Source organism: Microcaecilia unicolor, chromosome 3, assembly GCF_901765095.1.
Source record: "Microcaecilia unicolor chromosome 3, aMicUni1.1, whole genome shotgun sequence".
In the NCBI taxonomy this organism is placed as follows: Eukaryota; Metazoa; Chordata; class Amphibia; order Gymnophiona; family Siphonopidae; genus Microcaecilia; species Microcaecilia unicolor.
Window position 1 is genome coordinate 87,368,473 of NC_044033.1, and position 27,303 is coordinate 87,395,775.

A 27,303-nucleotide genomic window follows, 5' to 3' on the forward strand; every position below is an offset into this window, starting at 1 on the left:
TTTTCCAAGGGAATATAGCACCACTTATGGTCTTTAAGCACCTGCCGGTAGAAAAGAGCCCAATGAATTTGTACGGTGGATGAAACTGACTCTGGATAAGGAATTTTATGGTTATCTTAAGGGGGCACAGAAGACTGAGAACCGCAGCAAGAAATCCATAGACCCAGTAATGCATTTTAATACAGCTAAAGCATTTTGTAAGGGAAGATAATAGCCTACCACTGGAGTGATGCGTAAAATGGATAGGGAGATATTAAAACTACTAGGGAGCTTAAGAACAAATGGAGAACACACCACTTATATGATAGGTACACAGAATATGCTAGATAAGGAAAAAAGGTTAGATAAATTGCGGCAACATAAAGCATTAAATAATACTACAAATATAAACTACATAGATGGGGGAATAAAAACAGGAAAGTTCTTGGTAGTGGAAGAGTAGTCTAATAGCTAGTGCAGTGGGCTGAGAACCAGGGAAACTGAGTTCAATTCCCACTTAACCCTCCATTGCCCTTGGTACAAAATACATACCTGTATAATGTAAACCATAGAAAGGTGGAATATCAAATCCCATCCCCTTTTCTGAACAGGTCCAGAAGCATGAAAACTTAGTACAAACTTCCAGACAGCGCAGGAAATTAAAAAAAAAAAAAAAAAAAAAGGATATAATGGAGCAGCTTTTTAAAGAACTATTCAGAGACCCCTGAGAAAGCAAGAACAGGAACTTTTTTTTTTTTTTTTTTTGAGACAAATACCTCAGGTAGAAAGAGAAAAGCAACAGCATCTGTGTGACCCATTTGAAGGAAAGAGATTAGAATGGTGATAAGTAAACTAAAACTGGCAAAGGGTGCCTGTACTGGATAGCTCCTTCGCTCCAACATTAGTGCCCTTGTGCAAGAGCAAAGGGATAAATTACAAAAATGAGGCACATGTTATAGTGTTATTGCTCTCGCCCTCTCCTCAATCAAGATGTTAAGATAGTGGCAGCAGTGTTGGTAAATAGGTTGGAACAGTAGTTAGCAGGCCTGAGAGAGAAGGGGAAATGAATAAGAGTGCATGACTACAACGGGGGGAGGGGGTGAGAGAGAAAGAAGCCAATGGGAGAAAATGAGGTGTATTGTTGTTACATCAAATTTTGATGTTCACCAAGTAATTGAATGGATGTGAAGTTGCAGCAAAAATGTTTTTATGATTATTATTTGTTACATTTGTATCCCACATTGTCCCACCTTTTGCAGGCTCAATGTGACTTACATATAACAGTTAATAGCGTTAGCCAGTTACGGTTTGAACAAATACATAGTATGAATGAATACAAAGTGATATTGTGGTATGATGAGATATATGTTTGGTAGGAAACAGTTGGGGGGGGGGGGACTTAGTGAGGGAAAGGGGGAAGAAGAGTCAGGTAATGTCCGTTACGGTCTTTGGTTATATTGTGTCGCAAGTGACCGGTATTTTTATGTTGGGTCAGTGAGGTATGCTCTTCTGAACAAGTCTGTCTTTAGTGCTTTCCGAAAATTTAGGTGGCCGAGCGTAGTTTTTGCTGCTTTTGGCAATGAGTTCCATAGTTGTGCGCTTAGGTAGGAAAAGCTAGTTGCATAGATTATCAGACCATAGTAAATGAAATGACGGCAGATAAAGACCTGTACAGTCCATCCAGTCTGCCCAACAAGCTAAACTCATTTTACATGGTATGTGATATTTTATATGTATACCCGAGTTTGATTTGTCCTTGCCTTTCTCAGGGCACAGACCGTAGAAGTCTGCCCAGCACTGTTCTTGTACTAAGTTCTGAAGCTAATGTCGAAGCCCCTTAAAATTTACACTCCAGGCCAACCCTATCAATTCAGTCACGATCAGGGCGTAGACCTTAGAAGTCTGTCCAGCTCCCGTTTTGTTTCCCCAATTACCGGCGTCGCCACCCAATCTCCGCTAAGATTCCGTGGAACCATTCCTTCTAAACAGGATTCCTTTGTGTTTATCGCATGCATGTTTGAATTCCATTACATTTTTCATCTCCACCACCTCCCGTGGGTTATAATGTCATATTGAAAAGAATTGGACCTTGCACCAAGCCCCATAGTACCCTAGTATTCTTTCATCAATGTGGCCATCCACAGCTTTCTATCCTACTGTCACAGTGGCTACTTTGCTTATTAGTATTTTATATGACATAGTATTTTTTTTAACTGATGCCCAGATTAACATTCACTACATTGGTTTAATTAAAAACTCAAGTTTGTCTGACAAGTTCTTCCCTTGGTGAAACCATGTCATGTATCTTGTCACGTGCTGCTCTCTCTTTAGATGTGTTGAAAAATGAAACTAGAGAGCTACTGAACTAGAAAGGGTAGAGTAAATACACAGCTATACAATGCAGAGTTTGAAATAAAATATTTTAAGAGTCTCAATTTTATACTTGCCTTACTGTTAACAATTATTTCCATATCAATAGCATTCTGCTTCTGTAGTCTTTTGATTGCAGATAAAGAAATCCACAAGTTGTTTGTGTTGAATATTTTAAATTTTGATACAGACTTGAATTCATCAACATGTGCTTTTGGAACTTGAGCTATTTCTACCAATCGCAGCTTTCCTTCATATTGTGTAAGTGTGCCACCCTGTAAATGGAGAACAGAAGCTGTTGAAGAATTTTCCAGAACATCTCTCATAACAGCATTTCCAGCTCTTGCTAAATATGTGAAGCATGCATGCATTTTAAATGTTAACAGCCAGCGACACTAAAATATTCACATGAATATAATAGCAAACAACCCACTTTCTGCAAGACAATGTTATTTAAAAAAAACACAGAAGCTTTTACTTCCAAAGTCAGGGGGAAAGGAACAGAATAAATCAAAGAATGTCTGATTAGCATCCGTGGTTTTTTGATTAGCATTCTATGCATTTATTGACATATCCCTAATGGTCTGAAAATGAGAACAGCCCAGTATGTTTTACTCTTTGCTACACCCAAAGGTTATCCCTTTTTTATGTGATTTACAGACAAATATTTCCTTCCTATCTGTATTTATCATATCTACCATAACGTACCATATCATAGCTATGTTCTGATGAGCTCTTAAATAGTCTGGTCGCTCTGGAAGTTGTTATTTTGGCACCAGGAGCATTCTTTCCAACTACAGCTCCAATTGCTTCTACCCCACCCCTCCAAGCAGTAGTGGAAGCACAGGCTCAGGGGCAAAAACCCTAGTTGCCCTGCCCTAGGTTTCTGGATTTTAGACAATCCTATCCCTGACATATTATGGGTCCTGCAGTACCAATGTCAATAAGGAACTACAAATAAGTTCAAAACCAAGACTGGCCAAAAAGCCTTCCTCCTGGAACTAGGTAACCCGTTAACATAACCAGGAAAACAAAGCATGTTCCCAGCGTACGGCTTAAGAGAGACAGAGGCCCTTGCCACCAAATATAAAATAATTGCTGGTTACAAGTAATTCTCTCAAGTGTATTATTTTTCTCTATGTACCATGAAAGTATTTATTTAATTTCAGAGGGAAAAAAAACTTCAGATGCTCTGCCTTTCAGTGTTCTCATATGTTTTGAGAACTGGCAGATTGCCTCATATCTAAGATAAACCATTTGTTACTAATTATAGATATGGGGCGAGCTCCTCAGTCAAAAACCTCCGCTGTAACATCAAAGGCTATCCTCCTATTTTTATATTATCGAATAGAAGAGGAAGAACCACTTATCTTAATTAGAGCTGTAGCTGAATTAGAAGGGAACACTTGACAGAGAAGCCCCTGTTTCGTCTCTTCTTCTAAAGGAGCTGGACCCTTGGGTACTGCTGATGCCCTAAAAAAAGAATAACGCTATGAGGGGGGGGGGGGGGGCTAGGTTAAACGTTAACGGGTATCCCACGCAGAGGTAATAGTTAAATAAGCCTACCTTTCTGGAGTCCAACTATTTTTCCTGTGGGACTCTAGAGGGAATCAATTAAAATGGCGCCGGTATTTAAACCGACGCTGTCTACATCATATGACCCTCACCTGCTTGCATAATCTCTAAAGAGTTTTTTAAAGGGCTAGCTGACCCTAAGGGCAATCATCAAGCCTCATTCAATTCGGTTATTAAGTCCAGTAGGTGTTAAGGTGTTCAATTTAAAAATCCAGCGTTGTTCTGTTTGGATCAAAATACAGTCTCTGTCTCCCCCCTCTTATGGATTTAATGACCTGATCTATAATTAAACACTTGACATCCATAAAAGTATGGGGTATTTACAAACAATGAGCAACCCACTGGAGCTTCCTTTCTTTGGTGGATGATGTTGAATTTATGGTCACTAAGATGTACGTGTGGTCTTGCCTACATATAGCTTTTTACACGGGCATATTAAAATATATACCACATGAGTACTGTTACAATCTGTACCATATCTTAGTTGATATTTCTTATAATCTATAGGATTCATGAAGGTTTGAGTAGTGATCATGTTTGGACAGAACAAACATTTGCCACAAGCTTTGTAGCCTATATTCACTGGTCCACTTTGGCTGTAGTATGTCACGTAAATTTTGGCCCCTAGAGTAAGCTATGCGTAATTGCTGATCGCGGAAAACTGGGTGCGCTTGTAATATTCGCCAATGTGATTTTAGTACACGAGCTATTCCTTTGATGCCATGAATATATTTCAATATGCACATTTGTAGCTGCGTGTCTGACACTTTGGCTTTAGATTGTAGCAAAGAGTCTCTGTCGTTATACTTTGCTCTAGTATAGGCAGTTTTCAGGATCGCAGTGGGATATTTTCTATTGCTGAATTTTTCTAGCAGGATTTTAGCTTGATCTTTAAATATTTTTTTATCACTACAAATCCTGCGATGTCTAAGAAGCTATTTTTTGTTGCCAGAGGATGAATACTCTCGTAATGCAGGAGAGTATTTTGGTCCGTAGGTTTTACATATACTTTAGTAGAAAATGATGTTTGTTCTTGGGTCACCAAAACGTCCAAACAGAACAACGCTGGATTTTTAAATTGAACACCTTAACACCTACTGGACTTAATAACCGAATTGAATGAGGCTTGATGATTGCCCTTAGGGTCAGCTAGCCCTTTAAAAAACTCTTTAGAGATTATGCAAGCAGGTGAGGGTCATATGATGTAGACAGCGTCGGTTTAAATACCGGCGCCATTTTAATTGATTCCCTCTAGAGTCCCACTGGAAAAATAGTCGGCCTCCAGAAAGGTAGGCTTATTTAACTATTACCTCTGAGTGGGATACCCGTTAACGTTTAACCTAGCCCCCCCCCCCCCTCATAGCGTTATTCTTTTTTTAGGACATCAGCAGTACCCAAGGGTCCAGCTCCTTTAGAAGAAGAGACGAAACAGGGGCTTCTCTGTCGAGCATTCCCTTAGTACATAAGTACATAAGTAGTGCCATACTGGGAAAGACCAAAGGTCCATCTAGCCCAGCATCCTGTCACCAACAGTGGCCAATCCAGGTCAAGGGCACCTGGCACGCTCCCCAAACGTAAAAACATTCCAGACAAGTTATACCTAAAAATGAGGAATTTTTCCAGTCCATTTAATAGCGGTCTATGGACTTGTCCTTTAGGAATCTATCTAACCCCTTTTTAAACTCCGTCAAGCTAACCGCCCGTACCACGTTCTCCGGCAACGAATTCCAGAGTTTAATTACACGTTGGGTGAAGAAAAATTTTCTCCGATTCGTTTTAAGTTTACCACACTGTAGCTTCAACTCATGCCCTCTAGTCCTAGTATTTTTGGATAGCGTGAACAGTCGCTTCACATCCACCCGATCCATTCCACTCATTATTTTATACACTTCTATCATATCTCCCCTCAGCCGTCTCGTCTCCAAGCTGAAAAGCCCTTCTAATTCAGCTACAGCTCTAGTTAAGATAAGTGACTCTTCCTCTTCTATTCGATAATATAAAAAGAGGAGGATAGCCTTTGATGTTACACCGAAAGTTTTCTGACTAATGAGGAGCTCACCCCATATCTAACAGTAACAAATAAATGGTTTATCTTAGATATGAGGCAATCTGCCAGTTCTCAAAACATATGAGAACACCGAAAGGCAGAGCATCTGAAGTCTTTTTCCTCCGAAATTCGAAGTTCGATTCCCGGCACAGGCAGCTCCTTGTGACTCTGGGCAAGTCACTTAACCCTCCATTGCCCCATGTAAGCCGCATTGAGCCTGCCATGAGTGGGAAAGCACGGGGTACAAATGTAACAAAAATAAAATAGATACTATTGGAGATTCTACGTGGAATGTTGCTACTATTGGAGATTCTACATGGAATGTTGCCATTCCACTAGCAACATTCCATGTAGAAGGCTGCGCAGGCTTCTGTTTCTGTGAGTCTGCCGTCCTGCAGGACGTCAGACTCACAGAAGCAGAAGCCTGCGCGGCCACATTGGTGATCTGCAAGGGCCGACTTCTACATGGAATGTTGCTTGTGGAATAGCAACATTCCATGTAGAATCTCAAATAATAGCAACAGTGGAGGAGTGGCCTAGTGGTTAGGGTGGTGGACTTTGGTCCTGAGGAACTGAGTTCGATTCCCACTTCAGGCACAGGCAGCTCCTTGTGACTCTGGGCAAGTCACTTAACCCTCCATTGCCCCATGTAAGCCGCATTGAGCCTGCCATGAGTGGGAAAGCGCGGGGTACAAATGTAACAAAAATAAAAATAAATAAATAATGGTACATAGAGAAAAATAATACACAGAGAATTACTTGTAACCAGCAATTATTGAATAATTCTTCAATTCCAAGTTCCACCAGTAAAGTTCTCCAAATATAAAACAAATTTTAAACTTCCTGTAGCCCAGTGGTTCTCAACTCTGTCCTCAGGGCACAACCAGTTTGATTTCAAGATATCCACAATGAATATGGTTGACTGTGCCCCGAAGACTGGGTTGAGGAGCACTGCTCTAGCCTGTCACCAAGTCATCCACTCCAAAAGAGAAAAAATGAAGCCCTGCACCCTCCTACACCCTGTCCCACTGGAAACGTGCAAACCCCAGGCCCCAAGCTGCTCCCTCCCCCGCAGTTCCGCCTTCATATCAAGGCTCATGGGTGTTCCCCCACCACCACCATTATTTCAATAATTGTTCTTTCAATCGCAGTACCTTGAATGGCTGGAGGGAATGCCCAACAAGCTCCCCCCCACAGCCAGGTGACTCTAAGCCCAAATCTCTCTCTGTGTAAGGAAGCTGGCATCATGCTTTCTAGCAGCCTCTATGATACACATTTCCTGCTGCCATGTAAGTGGAGCTGGCGGGGTATGCAGAGGGCCTAAAACGCTGAGGATCCATGGACTCTTAAAAATCAATCCTTTTGCTGCTACTCTGGCAAAGCTGTGACAGGGACTGGAGTTTGCAAGAAATGCAGAAGGGAAGATGCTCCAATTGATGTAGGCTTGATAATATTTTTGTGTTTCTTGTTGGAATTCTCTTTTTGTAATTATCTTTACAATATCTTGTTTCTTATGAAAATAATATATAAATAAAAAAAATAAAAATGGAAGGAAGGGAATATATGCCTGGAGTACAGGTGGAGAAAGAGGAAAAATGCTAGACCACTGGTGGGGAGATGGATCTGATGCAGGGGCTAGAGCCCTACATCTGCAGAAGGTGGGAATAGGAGGCTGTTGCGAGGCTAGGGATGGCCAAAGGGGGCTTAAGTTTGTAAAATGGGTTGATGCTAGGAATGGGAGAGGGGTCTGTTGCTGGGGTAAGACGGGGGACTCAGAGATAAAGAGACTGGGGACAACGGTTGGAGAAGGAAAGTGTGGCAAGTTTGGGGAGGAGCCCCCCCCCCCCCCCAGTGTTCTGCTGCCCCTGGTTAGGATCATGATTAATGATACCCATCATATAAACCCACATTATCAAATTATTCATTGAAAAATGTTTTTAATTGATCAATTTACCTTTACATCTGCTCTCGTTTTATCAGTAACTTCCATGACAAATTCACAACGTTTCCCATTTGGTGGGTTCATAAGATGATTAAGGATATACAGATCCACCGTTGCACCTAAATTATCTATGTTAGAAACAAAAATATACTCCTTTCCTTCGTCTATAAGGGTGTTCAATAGACCAGAATTGTAGAAACTGGCATAAATATCACCGTGACCTGGAGGATACCAGGCCTCTGTATTCTCCCCTGTGTAAGAGACATCCTTGGCTATAGGCAGCAGAGACTCCTTATTGACTCTAGGATATCTGAAAGACAATATACTGTGTTAGCATGTGTTACAAATCCAAATGACTGAACAATCAATCTACTTCTGAAAGACAGCTCAAGATAAAAACATTGCCTACAATTTGAGAGAGGCCAAGCAATGTTACCCTGGGGTCTGCTAACTACCAATCCCATCAAAGTGGTGAAGCAGTCTTACGCTATTCCAGGTTTACAGTAGAAAAAATATACAATTCCCTTTAAATATTTTATGCACAGTAAATTTGTAACAATCTACTCAATTGGTGTATTAATATTTTACCAATGTTTCCACATAACAGCATTTTTAAAATAGGCATGTTAAATTAGCTTACTGACCTGTACTTGAATCTTTATCATCATCTACAATGTCTAAACTAAACTACAGTGCACAACTACACTATAATAACATTCAACTTAAAGAATGAGGTGTTATTTCTATTTTTTTTAATTATACAAATTGCTTTCCTAGTAATAAAATATAATGCAAGAATCTAATTTGGACAACCTATCAACTACAATTCAACTTCAGTTGTCCAATGTTAAAAAATATTTAACAGTTATAATTAGGGCTTTTGATTTTGGTTATAATCAGAAAACCCTAAATAAAAGTCGCAACAGAAAACCTGGTTTCCAGTTATAACCAAACACACCCTGTAGCAATCTGACGACATCTTTGACTGCTGCTGTTGTGACGGTGATGATATGGAAGTGAGACCTCTCAGTCAGTACCAGCATGAGTAGAACAAAGGAGAGAAAAAGCAGTAGGGAATACCTTAGCTCAAGGCTCAACAACTCCCAGGTACCAAGTTACCATGGTGCCTAGAAACTGAAGCCTGGCACCCAGGAATGTCTCCCCTTCAAAAATCCTGGTTACCTCTACCACCAACTGAACTGGGCAGCCACAAAGTTTGCAATGAATCCGTTGAGTGCACAGTGTAGGAAGAGCTTCTTCGTTTCATCTCAAGTCTTATGAGATTTGAAACCATGAGATCAAGAAGCTGTATTTGACAGCTTGCTGAAAATCCCTGGTGGTCTAGTGGACCACCTCCCAACCCTCCCTTGGCTTCCCATTAACCCCCCAGAACAAAAATTCCTTGGTGGTCCATTGGACACCGCACCCTACCCCTGCACCCCCCCCAAGTAAAGTCACCCTGGTGATCCAGTGGACCCAACCTCCCCCCAGACCCATCCATGCAAAGATCTACCTGGTGGAGTGGCAGGAACAACATCTCCTCCCTCTGGGCCCACCAGGAATAAAATGGCCGTGCCGTGCCCAGCCCAGTTCATTCTGGGATGCACTGGATGGAGCTAAGTAACATATATGGTGCTTAGCCCCACCCAGTGCATCTCAGAATGCACCGGGCACAGCCATTTTATTCTAGGTGGGCCTGAAGCAGGAGAGAGGTGGTGTTGCTCTTGCCCTCCTGCCTCCAACATTTTAAGGGGAGGGTCACTAGACCACCAGGTAAATCTTTGCTGGGAGGAGGGGTCCATGAGAGGAGGGGGGTCAGGTCGACTGGACAACCAGGGTGACTTAGCTTGAGGGAGGCCGGGAGGGGGTGCGGGGTCTGAGGTCTGCCTGTTTGTGTTTCCCTCCTCTCCGGCAGCTTCAGACCAGCCATAAAATTAGCTTGCTAAAGCTAGGAGCTCCGGAGCTATGCATTGTCCAGAATGCTCATTAGAATATTAATGAGCTCACTGTAAAACATTTGCATGGAGTGCCTGGTGGATGCTAATGGCACACGTTGAGTCATGGAAAACCCCTTTATGCATTACTCGCTAAATAGTGTTTCCTTTAAGACTGGCTACAACCAGTCTAAAGCAAACATTCCCAGCATGGAAAGCTTTGTGCATTGGGCACTGAAAATACATTATTGAAGCACCACCCCCGCACCCCCAGACATCAATGTAGTTGAGGACTGCTGCCCAGCTTAGAGGGAACAGTGGGCAGGACAGATGCCCTAGTTGCTCATGCCCTGGCAGCTTCATTTTGAAAAATGTTGCCTCCTGATCCTCTAATGGTAGTCTGACTAGTACCACAAGATTAACTGGGGGGGGGGGGGGGGGGGGGGGGGGAATCAGGCTGCATTAATTTTGCTCCTGCCCACCACCAGACTCCCAGGAATCAACCAGTAGGTTGTGGGGGGGGGGGGGGGAACTAATTTTTGAGAAAAGGGTCAACATTTAGGGACCCAATTTAGTTGGCAGCCTTTATAAAACTGTATGGAGGTACAAGAAAATGCCCTTTACTACAGTATTACCAATGAGGTCCGTCACTAAGAAGAATGGATAGTTTTAATCTTGTCAAATTCATTCTCATGATGAATCAGCTCATGCATTCATGGACAAATGCTCCCAAAGGAAAAATACTGGCATCTATGGAGGTGGTGTTTATTCCCTGAAATTGAACTTCACATGCTGCATTATCACAAACGGCATAATGACCATGCATACAGATTTTGTTTTTAACACACTGAACAAGAATTTCATGCCTTATGGGACTTTAATGTCTATTGCCACAGTGTAGCTTAGTATGAATATTCCCAAATTTATTGGTTCTTTACTCTCTGCTTTGCATCAATTGCACCATTATGTATATTTTGTTTAATGCATAATATGTAAATGTCTACATCTTGATAACTACCTTGATGCATCAAGAAAAAGGTGACAAATTAATAAAACTGAGCAAAAAAAAAAAACTTCAGTCTGGAGCAGTGAAAGGCTGCCAGAACATAAGTTTGCAAAAGGGGGCTTAAAAGCTACCAGATTATGTATATTACAGGATACTCAGTGGAGGAATCCTGAGACACTGACATTAGCCTGCACCTGTAGGAAGTGTCAAGTTCCTGCTTGGAAAAATCAGCAACTCTACTCAGGTATCAATAAGAGGAGAGTTAGACAAGTCTGGATTTAGGCATAGGCAACACAGGCACATGTCTTGGGCATCAAAATCCGATGGTGCCCAAAAACAAGGGCTCAGAACTCCCCTCCTAACTGGGCGTCTGCCTATGGATTTCAAAATCTTAAACCCGACCATAGTCTCAGAGGATTGGGCAGGGCTCTAAAGAGCCATTAGTGTGTAAAATAAAAACAACAACAACAAGAAAAAAAAACCTGATGTTGGTGCTGATGAAGCTGATCTGACTTTTTGGAATTTGATTTTTCTATGCATTTTACCTAACAAAGGTACATTATATTTTACACTACACCCATTTCACAAGTATTTCATACTTTTTTTTTTTTAAACAACTCCCCCAACCATGAGCAACTTTGGACTACTATAAGCACAAACCAGATTCTTAAAGGGTTTTCCTCCACCCCTGTCAGAGGAAACCATGATCTCCAGAAGATACAGAGCCATTAGCTGTGTCTCTGTCCTTACTGGAAGGTGAAATAAGGGTTATACACCAATACAGGGCGTTTACCTGGAGCAAAGATGTGACATCAAAAACTATTCTGACAAGTATATAAGCACACACAAAAAAAATAAAATCAACATACTAAGACAGATCAAAGGTCCATCACGTCTAGTTTCCTGTTTTCAACAGTGGCCAATCAAGGTCACAAGTACCTGGCAAGACCCCAAGAGTAAAACAGATTTTGCGCTGCTTATCCCAGGAATAAGCAGTGAATTTTCCAAAGTCCATCTTAACAATAATTGATGGATGTCTTAGGAACTTAGCCAATTATTTTTAAACCCTTCTACATTAACTGCAGTTACCACATTCTCTGGCACTGAAATCCAGAGCTTAATTACACAGAGTGAAAAAAAATACTCAATGTTTTCTAAATGTCCTACTTACTAACTTCATTGTAAGCCTCCTAGTACTTGTACTTTCAGAAAGAGCAGTGCTTTTTTTGTAGAAAAGAAAAGGTGCCGGTACTCATTATGGGCAGGGTCACCACATATGGTTCCACCCCTATGATAGCCACACCCACATTAGCCACACCCCTTATACCAGCCATGGCGCATATAGACATTGAAAATATTATACTAGTATAGGAGAAAAAAATAACATGATTTTTTTCATTACAAATAATTTCTGTAAGCTGTTGCAGCTCCAGTATACCCAGTGCAAAATAAGACAGCAGATGTAAATTCTCAAATTGGACATATTCCAAACACTAAAATGAAAATAAAATTATTTTTTCTACCTTTGTTGTCTGGCGACTGTTTTTCTATCCATATTGGTCCCAGTCTCTGATTCTGCTGCTCTCTATTTGTTCCCTTAACTCCGTTTCAAGGGCTTCCTTTCCATTTATTTCTTTACTTTCCTCCTTTCTTCTTTATTTCTTGCCATACATCCATAAGTAAAAGCTGGGTCCTCCTCCGTGGAATTGACTGGAGAAGGTATAACATGGATCCAGCTTTTGCCTATTTTCTCCATCCATGTGCATCGTCTTCTTTCTTTCCTCCCCTTCATCCATGTTCAGCACTTCTCCTCTATCCTCCCCTCCATCCAACTCCAGCATTTCTCCTCTCTCCCTGCCAACCCCTCCTTCCTTCCGTCCATCCATCCATCCATCCACGTCCAGCAATTCTCCTCTATCTCCTGCTCTCTTCTCCAACCATTTGCAGCATTTCTCCTCTCTTCCCTGCCCTCCCATCCATATGCATCTCCTTCCATGTCCAGCATGTCTCCTTTCTCCCCTGCCCTCCCCCTCCCATGTCTAGCTATTCGCCTCTGTCCCCTGTCCTCCCATGCCATCCATGTCCAGCGATTCTCCTCTCTCCCCTTCCCTCTCATCCATGGCCAACGATTCTCCTCTCTCCTCTTTCATCCATGTCCAGCCAATCTCTCTTCCCTGACCTCCCCTCCATGTCCAGTATGTCTCCTCCTTCCACTGTCCTCCCCTCCCATCCATGTCCAATGATTCTTCTCTGCCCCCTGTTCTCCCCTGCCATCCATGTCTAGCGATTCTTCTCTGCCCCCTGTCCTCCCCTGCCATCCATGTCTAGCGATTCTTCTCTGCCCCCTGTCCTCCATGTCCAGCGATTCTCCTCTCTCCCCAGCCCTCTCCTCCATGCCCAGCAATTCTCTCTCTCCTGCCCTCCCCTCCATGTCCAGCGATTCTCCTCTCTTCCCTGCCCTCCCTTCCAATCCATGTCCAGCGATTCTCCTCTCTCCCCTTCATGTCCAGCAATTCTCATACCTGCCCTCCCCTCCCATCGATGTCCAGCAATTCTCTCTTCCCTGCCCTCCCCTCCCTTCGATGTCCAGCAATTCTCTCTTCCCTGCCCTCCCCTCCCTTCGATGTCCAGCAATTCTCTCTTCCCTGCCCTCCTATGATGTCCAGCAATTTCTCCTCTCTCCCCTGACCTGCTCTCTCATCGATGTCCAGCAATTCTTTCCCTGCCTCCCCTCCATGTCCAGCGATTCTGCTCTCTCCCTCCAAGTCCAGCAATTCTCTCATCCCTGCCCTCCCCTCCCATTGATGTCCAGCAATTCTCTCTTCCCTGCCCTCCCATGACGTCCAGCGATTCTCCTCTCTCCCCTGCCCATCCTCCTTCTCCACTGCCGCTCCAGCGTCAGACTCAGCAGTGCAAACGGTGCAGCGATTGAGAGAAGCTGGCAGCGTTGGAGCTTCCCTCTGCGAGTCCCGCCTATGTGGAAACAGGAAGTTGAAACAATGTAGGCAGGACTCGCAGAGGGAAGCTCCGAGGCTGCCAGCCTCTCTCAATTGCTGCCTGCACCGTTCGCAGTGCCGAGTCTGACGTAGTAGTAAGTAGGGGAGTGAGAGGAAGAGTGTAGGACTCGCCGGGGGGGGGGGGGGGGGGGGAGGGGAGGTGCCGGTACGCTGTACCAGCACAAAAAAAAAAGCCCTGAGAAAGAGTAAACAAGCAATTCACATCTACCCATTTCCACTCCACCCATGATTTTATAGACCTCATCTCCCCTCTGCTGTTTCTTCTTTTGTAATTTTATTACATTTTAATACATCACATCAAGAAAGTAATAAAGAAAATCAGAAAACCACTTTAAAACAGATATTTAAACAAGAAATCAATATAGAAATTACTGACCACTGTAAAGGCAAAGAAATCAGGATACAGAATAATAAATTAGATAAATTATACGTAACTAAGGAATGCTAGCAGAAGCAGACTGCCAGTAATGCAGCAGGAAGCCTAAGCAAGGGTGGTAATTCCCTCCTAAGCCCTCAAGTCATTTAACAGTTTAGGACTGAAAAACCCAAATTATAGCTATATAATGCAAGGTTCCACATTAGGAGTCACCACCCAGGAAAAGGATTTAGGTGCCATCATTGATGGTACGTGGAAACCTTCTACTCAGCGTACAGCGGTAGCTAAGAAAGCAGATAGAATGATTAGGAAAGGAATGGAGAACAAAACTGAGATTATAATGCCTTTGTATCACTCCATCGAGTGACTGCACCTCAAATAGTGTATGTAATTCTGGTTATCAAATCTCAAAAAATATATGAGGTAGAGAGAAGAGCAACCAAAATGATAAAGGGGCAAAGCCTGCTTTGGGAAAAGACAGCTGAGGGTGTTTAAAATGTCCTTGTTTATGTGTTGTAATACGGGGGGGGGGGGGGGTTGTAATTTTATGTTTCTCTTCCCTACATGCATCACTTTGCACTTGCTCACATTAAATGTCATCTGTCATAATGTCGAGATAAGCCTGTGAACTCCCCAGAGAAATGCACACATCTGAAAAATATTTGTAAAGTTTCAATGTTCAAATTCTATCTTATGAGCACCTTTGATATATCAGCTATGTTTGCTAGCTGTGATGTCCTATTGCACACAGAACATAAAAATGTAAGAACAGTCATACTGGGTCAGACCAGTGGTCCATCTAGTCCAGTATCCTGCTTTCAACAGTGGCCAACCCAGGTCACAGGTACCTGGCAGAAACCCAAATTAGTAGCAACATTCCATGGTACCAATCCCAGGGCAAGCAGTGGCTTCCCCCATGTCCATCTCAATAACAGACTATGGACATTTCCTCCAGGAACTTGTCCAAAACTTTTTTAAATCCAGATACGTTAACTGGTACAAATAAACTTCAAATAGTCCTAAAACTTCTATTTTGGAGGAATAAAACGTATGAATAGTACAAAAATATTAAGAGACTGCCATGTTACAGTACCTGCTTTGATTAAATGTGTAGATTTTCAGACGACAGTGGCTGTATTTCTGCAAAATTTTTTTTGTGTCTTCATCAGTGTTGAAGGAATTCATTAGAACAAGAGGAACATCAGTATTGTAAGTTTTATTTAGATGCTACAAATAAAAACGAAAAAAGGCATTATATTTTTTCATTAGACTACTGCAAATATGAGCAAAACACAATACTGCAATCTTAAATAAATAGGTTTTAAATTGTCTCTCCTATTTACCATAAGCTGCGAGACCTTAACTGAGCATCAGAGAATGGGCAGTCACAAGCCATGTAGGGTGGATGCTTCCTGCTGCTTTGGAAGGGGCAACTTCAGAGTAAGCTTACTATCATTGGAACTATAAATATTTAATAGTCAAGAGAATGAGATTAAAATCTGCCCTCCCCACTTTAAAATGAAACAATGCCAACATGAAGGACTTTTATGTGGATAGTATCACTTTTCCTAAAGATAAAAATGGTTCATTGTAATATGTAATGTTTCTAGTAACATATACTCAGGGTCACACCATGTAGGCTGGTCACTTGTAATGCTACTGCCATTGGGGAAACAGACTAGGATACCAGATCAGAATGATTAGATCACAGCAGACCAGTATCTCAAGTGGTAAGTATTGTGCACTGCTGTGCAGCAACATAGCTATGGGTCTCCTCCAGAACTACAGTACTCCTTTACCTTTGCTGGCAGGGATGCTGAGACTCCCCTCTTTCTTGACGGTTTCCCTTCCTGCAAACATTGGTGGTGTGCCTTCAGCCACCGATGCCTGGACTTCTTGCACATGGAAGCAGCCAAGAAGGAGGGGATCATAAGCACTGTATTTATTTGGCTGGCGGGGCCCCGATATCCCCACTAGCAAAGGTATGGTTAGCAGGGGGGGGGGGGGGGCAAGACAGATGAATGCATTGCCCCCGGTCCAACCCTGGGCATCCCCAAAACTGGAGGGCTGGCTATGCCCATGCTGGGACCTTCAAACAGCAAAGTCAAATCTTCTGTTCTCTGGGTTTGGCTGACACAGGGGATGCTGTGGTTCACAATGCTGAATGACGACAGATGTCATGATCACTACCTCAAGAGTAAAGAACTTAGTGACTGAATTCAGGACTCGTGACTGCAAAGTTCCAGAAAGAGCTCCGATATGCAGCGCTTGGCCCAGGACCATCGCGATGACCAGACTAAGTACATTTGAGGAGCAGGGTAGGAAACCAAATAAGGAGAAAATCTTGTTACACTTCAAACAATCCATTTCTTCAACCTAAACCTGTTTTCACTGTTAAATTCCTTACGGAAAAGGATGCACTGCAATAAACATGTTTGATGCTGATTGTTATTAAAGTTTCAGTGAACCAGACTGTCCCTGTACTTACCTCAATTTGTTGTACAGTTAAGTCCAAGAAGGTATTCTCATTGCGTACACTGATAAGACTCTTTGGGCCTTTACAGCCCATGCTAGTCCCCAAACCTCCATTCAGTTTAACCACTACCAGCTTGTTCAAGACAGAAGCTATGTTATCAGGCAGGCCTCTTGCTTTCATCTTTTCATAGGGCTGGATCTAAAAAAAAAAAAAAAAAAAGAGGTATTTCAAAAAGGTAAGCAACAAACTGTACTTTTACAGTTAAAGATGATCACTCCTCCCTAAAGTCTACATATCACAGATGCCATCTATTTATTTATGCTAGTAACTCCACAAAACTTTTCACCTATTGGATAAACATAGTATTCTAAAATCACTGACAAGAAAGAGTTCCCACTGAAAATGTTTAAGCATGTTTTCATTTTGTGATTTGAGACAAATTTGAGCATTTGTTTTAATTATTTATGTATTCAGGGGTGTAGTTATCAATGCAGGCTAGCATTAAGCATGTTATTTTATCACAGGTCTCATTTTATGCAATGACACCTAGTTACTAATAACGGGGTTTAAACAGCAAAATAGCCCATCTTAATGGCAGTCCATACTGATAACTTCCCCCCTCAGCACTTATTCACAAATAAAGCATAAATATCATCTCCAAGCAAACATTAAAACAAGCTACACAATTCCTGCACGTCACTTGTTAGCAACGAACTACACATCTCCCACAAATAGCCATAAACCTTAGTTTAAAAAAAGTTTTTAAATCTTCTAGAAAGCAAAATTTAATTTATTATCTTCAACAAATCTTGAAACCCTACTTCTACTGGGAGTAGGTATTTATAATAGGAGAACTTGGGCTGAGCTGCACTGTCAATGAGGCAGCCTACCAGAAAGAAAAGTTATAGACCAAGGGCCCTGAAAGACAGAAAACGTAAGCCCATTAATTGCTCAGGCTGAGTGCCTTTAGTTCCGTGATGGCAATTCTGGTCAAGGAGAGATACAAACTGGCCTGGTTTTCAGAACGCCAACAAGTTGATTTTGACTGCCGACACACAAATGTCAAGCCAAGAGAAGAAAGCAGCTGGCAGAACTGGCTAAGTAGAATACCATCCCTCTGCTTATGAGTTTCAAGTAGTAATGGCAGCTAATCTTTGGCCCTGGGCAACGGGTGAAAAATGCATCTGCAGCTCTGATCAGGGACTAGGAAGCAGCAATAGAGGTGATAATTACATTCTCAAGCAGAACAAAAACAGCTTTATAATGTTTGTGGGGGGGGGGGGGGGGGTTTAAAGGCTTGATCTTACACCGTTTTGAGTTATAAGCCAAATCAGATTTCATGTAAAAAAAAAAAAAACAGACACTGCAAGTTTCAAAAGCAAATTTTAAACAAAAGACCTATAGGGAGAGCTCTCTTCTGAAATGTCACAGGGTCAGCAGTGGCCCAAAATCATTCCTTCCAGCACTCTACATGCACTCCACTAGCAAGACAAAGATTGTTAAAAACAGCACTTTCAGGGTGCTTATTGGCTCACCATTCACCTATTTCAAGAATAAAAACATTCTAAATGGTATTAAAACCAAGCTTCCATTTAAAGTGCCAACATTTGCCTACATTGTTTTGGCAAGGTTTAGAGATCCCCGTAACAGGATATGGAAGAAAAAAACAAAAAAACGAATATTCAGTAGATCTTGAACAATTATTCAAACGATACTGTTGTAACGCAGAAATGAAACCGAACCCATTTAATCTTTATAGGTTGGTTTACTCAAGTGCATCTGGATGTCTAAAAAGTACAAAAGGGAACTAGTTAAAGTAGAGCATCGCATAGCTAGAATGGTTAAAGTCTGTGCCACTTCAGATACTGGATATTTGTGGATAACAAACGATCGGCTCAGAGGTCAAAAACACACAACCCAACAGCTGCTCAAAACAAAACCATTTAAGGATAGCCCAGTAAATTAAAAAAGAAAAGAAATAAGGGTGGTAAGATTAAAAATCTGTATATGTTTCAAAGTAATGACTACTACTCACATGAAGATTTCCTGCCACCTATGAAATTCTTAGGTGCAGTACCGATTAGTGGTGCACTGAATGCAAAGCTGCCATTCTATTCCCACAGGCTTCTCTGCATTAAGTGCACCCTAATCGGTAGTGCAGCTTTGTAAAAAGGAGCTTTTATCACATTCATCAATAATAGGGGGAAAAAAAAATAAGAGGTTGCTGTAAGTGAATGTTATAACTTAGGGATGGTAACCCTTACTCAGAAGCAGCAATACAACCGAAACAGAACAGTGGGTTGTGGGTCTCAGTCTGCAAACCAAACCAGTAAAGTTATAGCCCTTTTGGAGCTTGCAGCTGGCTTGTGAGCAAGATAAAAAAGACAGAGTGCTGTAAATGTCTCCATTTTCACTCCTACAATCATTGCTAGACTATATTTTCTCAATTCAGTGATTAAGAGTCTTTGCCAGACTTGCTACTGACTACCCGCAAGCAATGCCGAGAATAGAAGGGAACAATATCACTGATCCACCATGGCAGGGTCAGTAGCAAATGACTTGTGAGCACAGGAGAAATTAGGTTAGGAGCTGGTTTCTGATAATCACCTGTCTACCACAGGGGAGGGCAACCTTTGTACACAGATGGCCACATGTCAGTGCTACCCCTAACGGGCCACAAAATTACATAATGTTGGAACTGGAAATGCACAGAGCTTTACAGACTGTGATGAGTAGAAATGTAACTAAAAACGATGCAAACTGCTAGAGTAGCTATTCTGAAAATATCTGCAAAACACTTCCCATGGACCACAGGTTGACCACCCTGTTCTATCACATCCCAAATAATCAAAAAAAAAATCTTTTTTTTAATTAAAGTTTCAAATTACATATCTCAACAATATCAGAGATAATCAGAAAAAACATACAAATATAATAGGACATTTTCCAAACATTTTACAGAAAATATATATCAATATTTCATCCACCAGTCTAGAAATCAGAAACCCAAGCTTTAAGAAAATACATTAATCAAGAAAAAAAAATAACGAACAGGCAGATGCCCCCTCTAAATTCTATCTCCAGCCTGCCATACTATCAGGATTTAATCATGACATTCATTTCCTCTTTAGCATCTAGAAAATCAGCTGTTGTGAGTCAAAGAATTGAAACTGTTTACCTTCATGCAATAATACATAAACAAGGAAAACATAATACAAAATTAGCCCCTAAGGCAAACACTCTGAGCAGCAAGGCCAAAAAGCCTTACGTCTCGTTTGTGTTGCTCTAGTCAGGAAATATATGGACTTTTGAACCCCCAAAAAACGTCTCCAAATGTATGAAGTCTCAGAATTGCATTTCGATCAGGTTCCAAAACAAAACCAGCATAGTAGCTCTCTGTGTAATCACTTCTAAAAAGAGGTTTCCAAAAAGGAGGTAAGATTCATTTTATCCACTTCTCGCTTACGAGAGAAATCTCCCATAGATCTTCCTGAGCTCCAGCTATATTGAGGTCGTGTTATAGGTGGCAATGAGTCTCCAGCCATCCCCAGGACCTCTATTAAGTATTTTTTTTACCATGTCCAAAGGAGCAATCAATGGTGACCTGGGAAAGTTGAGTAATCTCAAATTAAGCCTTCTAGCTTGATTTTCCAAATACTCTAAATGTCGATATAGAAAATTCTTATCCTTAATTGAGACAGCCTCTACATTTTCCAAGATTTGCCTTTTAGATTCCAAACTGTCAACCTTCGAGGACAGCCGAGCAGTTACCTGTGCTTGAATCAAGACCGCTTCTGAAATAGCCTTTGCATCTTTAGAATTTCCTCTTATCACAGTCAGCAAAGAAGAATGAGTGTCTTGAATCATGTCCCAAAGTGACTCTAACGTCACTACGGCTGGTTTAGCTTTGCCACAGGATGGTAAAGGGGAGAGAGATTGGCTTTCTACCTGGGCTAGAGTACTTACAATTTCTGGAGGTAATATCCATAAAGCAGATTGAATAGTCTCTTGCCCAGAGGCCATGATCTCTTTTGCTGGGGAAGCCTTCCCTCCTTGGGAACCAGGTTCCATGGCGTTAGCCTCCCTGGCTGCAAAAGCCTCGACAGTGTTCTCCCTCCCTGGCTGTGGTGGAGCCGTATGTTCAACGGGGCTCAGGGAAGCCCCGTTCGCAATACTCACTGACACCAAGGCGTCAGTTCGTGCAGAAGGAAATGAAGCCTTCAAAAGAGACCACAAAAGCTCCAAGATAACCCAGCGTCGTCTGTCTCATCGATGTAACCGTTTTGCGAGTCGAGGGAGGCTCCCTAACTTTCCCTCTCCGCTTGCCCATCAAAAACCACGGGCTGGGAGGTACTCTGTAAGAGGCGCGCAGGAGTTTGGCAGGAGCATTTGCAGGTGCATCTGTCTCATATCGCCATCTTGGATCTTCTCCAACCTCCCAAAAATCTTTTTAATTTGATTTATAGCCAAAGACAGATAAGGTGAAATTTAGTCTTACCTGAAAAATTTTCTTTCCTTGAGTCTTGCTAGTCCAGACTGACGTGTTATGTTGCCCAACCAACAAAGAGACAGAGAACTGTTTCAATACGTCACCAGTTTTGAGAAAGTTGCAGCGCCTGGAACATCTCAGTGTACTAATACCAAAGCCTACCAAGCACCAGAAGATCCTGGTATACATAATGAATCCAGCACCAGCCAAAGAAACTTCAGCAGACCCCTGAGGAATACCCAAGAAATGTATAAAGAAATATGTAGCAAACTAGATGGGTAGCCAGAATATGAAGACTTCCTTAACTTTGCCATCTTCCAGGATGAGTCCTGAACTAGTCTGGCAGGAAAGTAAGTTATCAGTTAAGACTAAAATTTCACCTACTTTATCATCCTGCTAGACTAGGCAGACTGACAGGATGGATGTACAAGACTGATCTGCCAAAAGCACTATCCTCTCTAGCCTGACATCTTGTAATGATTTACAAATGAGGATAGCGATGATCATGCTGCCGCTCTGCAGATATTCTCAGGGTTTGACTGCCCTAGCTTCAGCCAAAAAGTCACCCGAGTTGTAGTTGAATGAGCTTGCAATCCTATTGGAACATTTTTCCAACTGAGGACATAAACTGCTTTTATGACCTCCTTAATCCAGCAGACAGTGGTAGACACTGGCTGTCTCTCTGTTATGTGCCTCATGGAACAGCATAAAGAGTGTCTGAATTCCAAAAGGAAGTTGTCACCTACAAGTACTACAGGAGCAGTCTGCAGACATCCAGCTTACAAAGGGTACAAGCAGAGCTCAAACACACTCACTCAAACAACCTGAGACCATTGATCAGATGAAAGGGGGAACCACCCTAAAAAGAAAGTGACAGACATGGATCACTGCAGGAAAAAGCTTGTAGTTCAGATACCCTCCTGGCTGAACAGGCTGCCATTAAAAAAAAACAAACAAACCATCAAGTCCTTCAGCAAGGTTCACTTCAAAGACATGAAAGGTGGACTGGCTAGGGCCTGCAGGACCAAGCTGAATTTCCAAGGAAGCATAGCCTTCCACAAGGAGGGCTGAATCTTCTTAACCGCCCCCCAGAACTGAGGGCAAGATGCATCAACCAAACGTAAAAGAATCTAAAACGTAAAAGTGCTTACCGAATTTGAAAAAACGAAGAATGCACTAAAAACACACCTCAGAAATATTCGGTACAGTATTCAAAAGTTGGATGCATGAAAGTTTCGCTAATCTGGTGCAATCCCCCGTAGCAGAGTAGGAAACGCATGTGCACAGAAAGCACACGTTATCGGCATTAATCCACAATGTAAAAAAAAAAAAAAAAAAAAAAAGGATCGGGAGGGGGCAAAGGCGCTCATCAGGAGCGTCCTTTATGGACGGCCTTGGCCCCCACCCCACCCCGCCCGAGGTTGCCGCTGCTCCCCGCTTCCCCCCACTTCCCAAAAATCAAAACTTTAAGCTGCCCCGGCCCCCCTCCCTTCCCCTCAGCTCCGCCTCCTGCCATCCTCTGCCCCCGTGTCCCACCCCCGCCGTCCCCCCGAGGTCGTCGCCGCCACTCCCCCCTCCACCGGGCCCCCCTCCCTCTTACCGGGCCCACGGAGCGCCTCTCACCTCTGTGTGAAGGCGCTGCACGGGCAAGAACAGCTGATGCCTCTTCGTGGAGTCTTCGGGCATCTCTCCTTTCCTCCTGGGCCTGCCCCCGTCTGACTCCGCGAAGAGGCATCAGCTGTTCTTCTTGCCCGTGCAGCGCCTTCACACAGAGGTGAGAGGCACTGCGCGGGCCCGGTAAGAGGCAGGGGGGCAGAGGATGGCGGGAGGCAGAGCTGGGGGGAGATAGAGAAAGGAAGAGAAGAAGGGAGGTGGGCCGAGGCTGCTAAAATTTTGATTTTTCATGCAGGGAGAAGCGGGGATCTCGGGCGGGGGGGGGCAAGGCCATCCATACAGGACACTCCTGACGAGCGCCTTTGCCCCCTCCCGATCCTTTTTTTTTTCCTTTTATTTTAATGCATGGGGAGCGGGGAGCAGCGGCGACCTCGAGCATCAATAAAGGACGCTCCAGACGTGCGTTTTTGCCCCCTTCGCGATGTTTTTTTTTTTTGACATTTAGGTATTTTTACATTTAAGCTCATGAGAGGTACAGACCTCTCATTAGCTTTCCAGTAGTCTTCCAGCATTAGGGCAAGCGGAAAACTTTAGTGCATCTCATTTCAATAGAGTTTCTACACGAATTGCTCATCTGCATTCCGTTTTCATTAGCTGCTAGCGTCGTCGGAAAATGGCCTTTAATGCATGCCACGGTTAAAAATTTCGTTAAAGGGTCGTTAAAGGCTTGTTTTGTTTAGTGCATCTGGCCCTGAGTCACATCCAGCTGCGCTGCAAGGAACAGACCTTTGATATTACCTCAATCACAGAAACACCACCACTTGAACTTTTGGAAAATTAAGGGCTTGGCCCTGCTTTTTAAAAGGTAAAACCAAGCACACGTCTGGGTGCCACATATTTGTTGCACAGAGCAGAGCCTCTTTCAAAGGTCTGCCAGACACGGGCATACACTAAGGAAGTGGAAGAGCACAGGGCACAAAAGCAAGTGCGTGTTGACGGCGGCCAACTATCATCTATTTCAGGTGAAAAGCCATAAGCCAAAAGGGATCCAGATCCTCCATTAGGACTGGTCTCTGCTGCAGGAACACTGGCTCTCTTACGAATAGAACCAAAGGTTCTGCCAACAACCAAACTAGGTCCACATATCACAGATGCTGGGGCCAACCTAGAGCTACCAGGATTACTAGAAGGGACAAGTGGCTGTTTTCCTGAGGACAAGGGTCATGGGGGTGGGGAGGATGACAGCGATTCCACCTCCAGCAAGGTCTGGAGAAGGACATTGATCCCACTGATCCCTGCAAAACTCCTACCCTTCCTGTGGCTGAAGAATACTGGAGGCCATCAGATCAAAGCAACAAAATCCACCAGAATCTTCCAGTAGTTAATATACCAAAGCATGTATAAATTATTAGCTTCCAGGTATAACCGGAGTTCAAAACTGGCCAGAGTGATAATTCTTATGGGTGGGGCTTTGTACTGAAAATTGTGTCGCCTTGGTTGTCACGCTGTTTTCTCCCGTTGGATCAGAGACCACCAGTGGGGTAATGGGTTTTTCTTTTTCTTTGTACCACTGTTATGTACAATTGTGTTGTATTTCAGTTTTGATAATTGCTTCTTGGTGTTTGTTGTATGACCAAACCCCCCAAAAATCTACTAGAACCTTAAAGGCAAAGGAACTCTGCTTCCATTCTCCTGCATCCAGTGTCTCTGCTGAGAATATTGTCTAATCCCACAATATGAGCTGCTGAGATGGCATAGGAAATCACCTAGACCTAGGTCTCTGTATGCCTGGTCCCACCGTACTAGCTGATACACCCCCAGATCACCAGATCTCACATTGGTGATGAACACCAGCCAGTTTGGAAGTCCATGGGAATCCCCTTGAGCAGATGCAATGGAGAGTCCCACCACACCAGACAATTCTTCAAGATCCTATAAGCAGGATCCTGATCTTGAGCTGCTGAGTTTTTTTTTTTTTTTTTGGGGGGGGGGGGGAAGCACAATGGGACAAAAGCACCCACCGCCCACAGGACCACCTCCAGCATTGCTGCCATGAAGCTGAGCAGCTTTAGATACTCCCAAGCTCAGGGAGCCTTCTGCACTTTCACGGGTTAAGAACACAATGTCACACTTGATGTTGAAAAGAACCATGAGGCACTCCAGCTGACTCTTGGCAAAGTTCACTACTCAACAGAGGCACTTGAGCAGGCATACCACCTGGGAGGTTGCTGCTCTTGAATCCACCTCAAAGTTGACTCAGATCATCCAAGTACAGATAGACTCAAATACTAAGCGTGACCTTGGAAAAAAGTTCAGCGCTATAGCCAGCCCAAAAAGTAAAGCCCATAACTCTGACCCAGCCTTATCCTCAGGAAGCTGCTGCAACCAAGCCTTTCCAAGATCCTTAATGATCTTTTCCAAAATGACCCTGAAAGGCAAGCTTGATCATGCACGACTAGGAGGATGATTCTGCTGAACAATGCCAAAACTACTACTACTACTATTTAACATTTCTAAAGCGCTACCAGGGTTGCGCAGCGCTGTACAATTAACAAATAAGGACAGTCCCTGCTCAAAGGAGCTTACAATCTAAAGGACAAAAAGTGCAGTCAATCAAGATTGAGGCAGTCTAGATTTCCTGGATAGAGGTACAATGGTTAGGTGCCGAAAGCGACATTGAAGAGGTGGGCTTTGAGTAAGGATTTGAAGATGGGTAGGGAGGGGGCTTGGTGTATGGGCTTAGGGAGTTTATTCCAAGCATAGGGTGAGGCGAGGCAGAAAGGGCGGAGTCTGGAGTTGGCGGTGGTGGAGAAGGGTACAGAGAGGAGGTTACGGGTAGGAGCGTAAGGGGAGATGAGGGTAGAGAGGAAGTGAGGGGCTGCAGATTGAGTGCATTTGTAGGTTAGTAGAAGCTTGAACTGTATGCGGTACCTGATCGGAAGCCAGTGAAGTGACTTGAGGAGAGGGGTGATATGAGCATATTGGTCTAGGCGGAAGATAAGACACGCAGCAGAGTTCTGAATGGATTGAAAGGGGGATAGATGGTTAAGTAGGAGGCCAGTGAGGAGTAGGTTGCAGTAGTCAAGGCGAGAGGTAATGAGAGAGTGGATGAGAGTTCGGGTGGTGTGCTCAGAGAGGAAAGGGCGAATTTTGCTGATGTTATAGAGAAAGAAGCGACAGGTCTTGGCTGTCTGCTGGATATGGCAGAGAAGGAGAGGGAGGAGTCGAAGATGACTCCGAGGTTGCGGGCGGATGAGATGGGGAGGATGAGGGTGTTATTGACTGAAATAGAGAGTGGAAGGAGAGGAGAAGTGGGTTTGGGTGGAAAGACAATGAGCTCGGTCTTGGCCATGTTCAGTTTCAGGTGGCGGTTGGACATCCAGGCAGCAATGTCGGATAAGCAGGCAGATACTTTGGCCTGGGTTTCCGCAGTGATGTCTGGTGTGGAGCGATAAAGCTGGGTGTCGTCAGCATAAAGATGATATTGGAAACCATGAGATGAGATCAGGGAGCCCAGGGAAGAGGTGTAGATTGAAAAAAGAAGAGGTCCAAGGACAGATCCCTGAGGAACTCCAACAGAGAGCAGGATGGGGGTGGAGGAAGATCCATGAGAATGTACTCTGAAGGTACGGTGGGAGAGATAAGAGGAGAACCAGGAGAGGACAGAGCCCTGGAACCCAAATGAGGACAGTGTAGCAAGAAGTAAGTTATGATTGACAGTGTCAAAAGCGACGGATAGGTCGAGGAGGATGAGGATGGAGTAGTGACCTTTGGATTTGGCAAGGAACAGGTCATTACAGACTTTAGTGAGTGCCGTTTCTGTCGAGTGTAGAGGGCGAAAACCGGATTGAAGCGGATCGAGGATGGCATGAGAAGAGAGAAAATCAAGGCAGCGGCTGTGAACGGCGCGCTCAAGTATCTTGGACAGGAAGGGTAGGAGGGAGATGGGGCGCTAGTTGGAAGGGCAGGTAGGGTCTAGTGATGGTTTTTTGAGGAGTGGTGTGACTACAGCATGCTTGAAGGAGTCAGGGACAGTTGCAGTGGAGAGAGAGAGGTTGAGGATATGACAGATGGGGGGGGGGGGGTGACAGTAGGAGAGATGGTGTTTAGTAAGTTAGTGGGGATGGGATCAGAGGAACAGGTGGTGCATTTCGAGGAGGAAAGAAGGTGGGCGGTTTCCTCCTCGGTGATATCAGGAAAAGAGGAGAAGGAGGCCTGGGTTGGTTGGTTGACGAGCCACTTGACGGGTCACCACAATGGAGGCCACTAAATAAGAACACATACACACAAGGTCATAAAGGATATCAGCTAGGAAGGTCACCACGGTTTCAACTGTGCTATCTGAATCAGGCAACTACTGAGTCCACCATAAGAGAGCCCTGGCCAGATATCCACCACAAACAGAAGTCTGGGCCCCAAAAGCCCCGTTTGAGAAAAAAAAATTGTGGTCATGGAAATCCTTAAGAGCAGACCTCCCT

The 27,303-nt window shown here is 43.5% G+C and overlaps 1 protein-coding gene across 3 annotated transcripts in view; it reads right to left on the reverse strand.

Moving 5' to 3' along the window:
- UGP2 (UDP-glucose pyrophosphorylase 2) overlaps positions 1–27,303 on the reverse strand; it is a 77,726-nt gene that overhangs the window by 8,797 nt on the left and 41,626 nt on the right. For all 3 annotated transcript variants that reach the window (XM_030196156.1, XM_030196154.1, XM_030196155.1), the window contains exons 4-7: positions 16,735–16,920; positions 15,340–15,473; positions 7,926–8,223; positions 2,427–2,624 (exon numbers count right to left, since the gene is read on the reverse strand). In XM_030196156.1, coding sequence (XP_030052016.1) covers positions 2,427–2,624; positions 7,926–8,223; positions 15,340–15,473; positions 16,735–16,920 — 816 coding nt within the window. The remainder of the gene's footprint in view (positions 1–2,426; positions 2,625–7,925; positions 8,224–15,339; positions 15,474–16,734; positions 16,921–27,303) is intronic.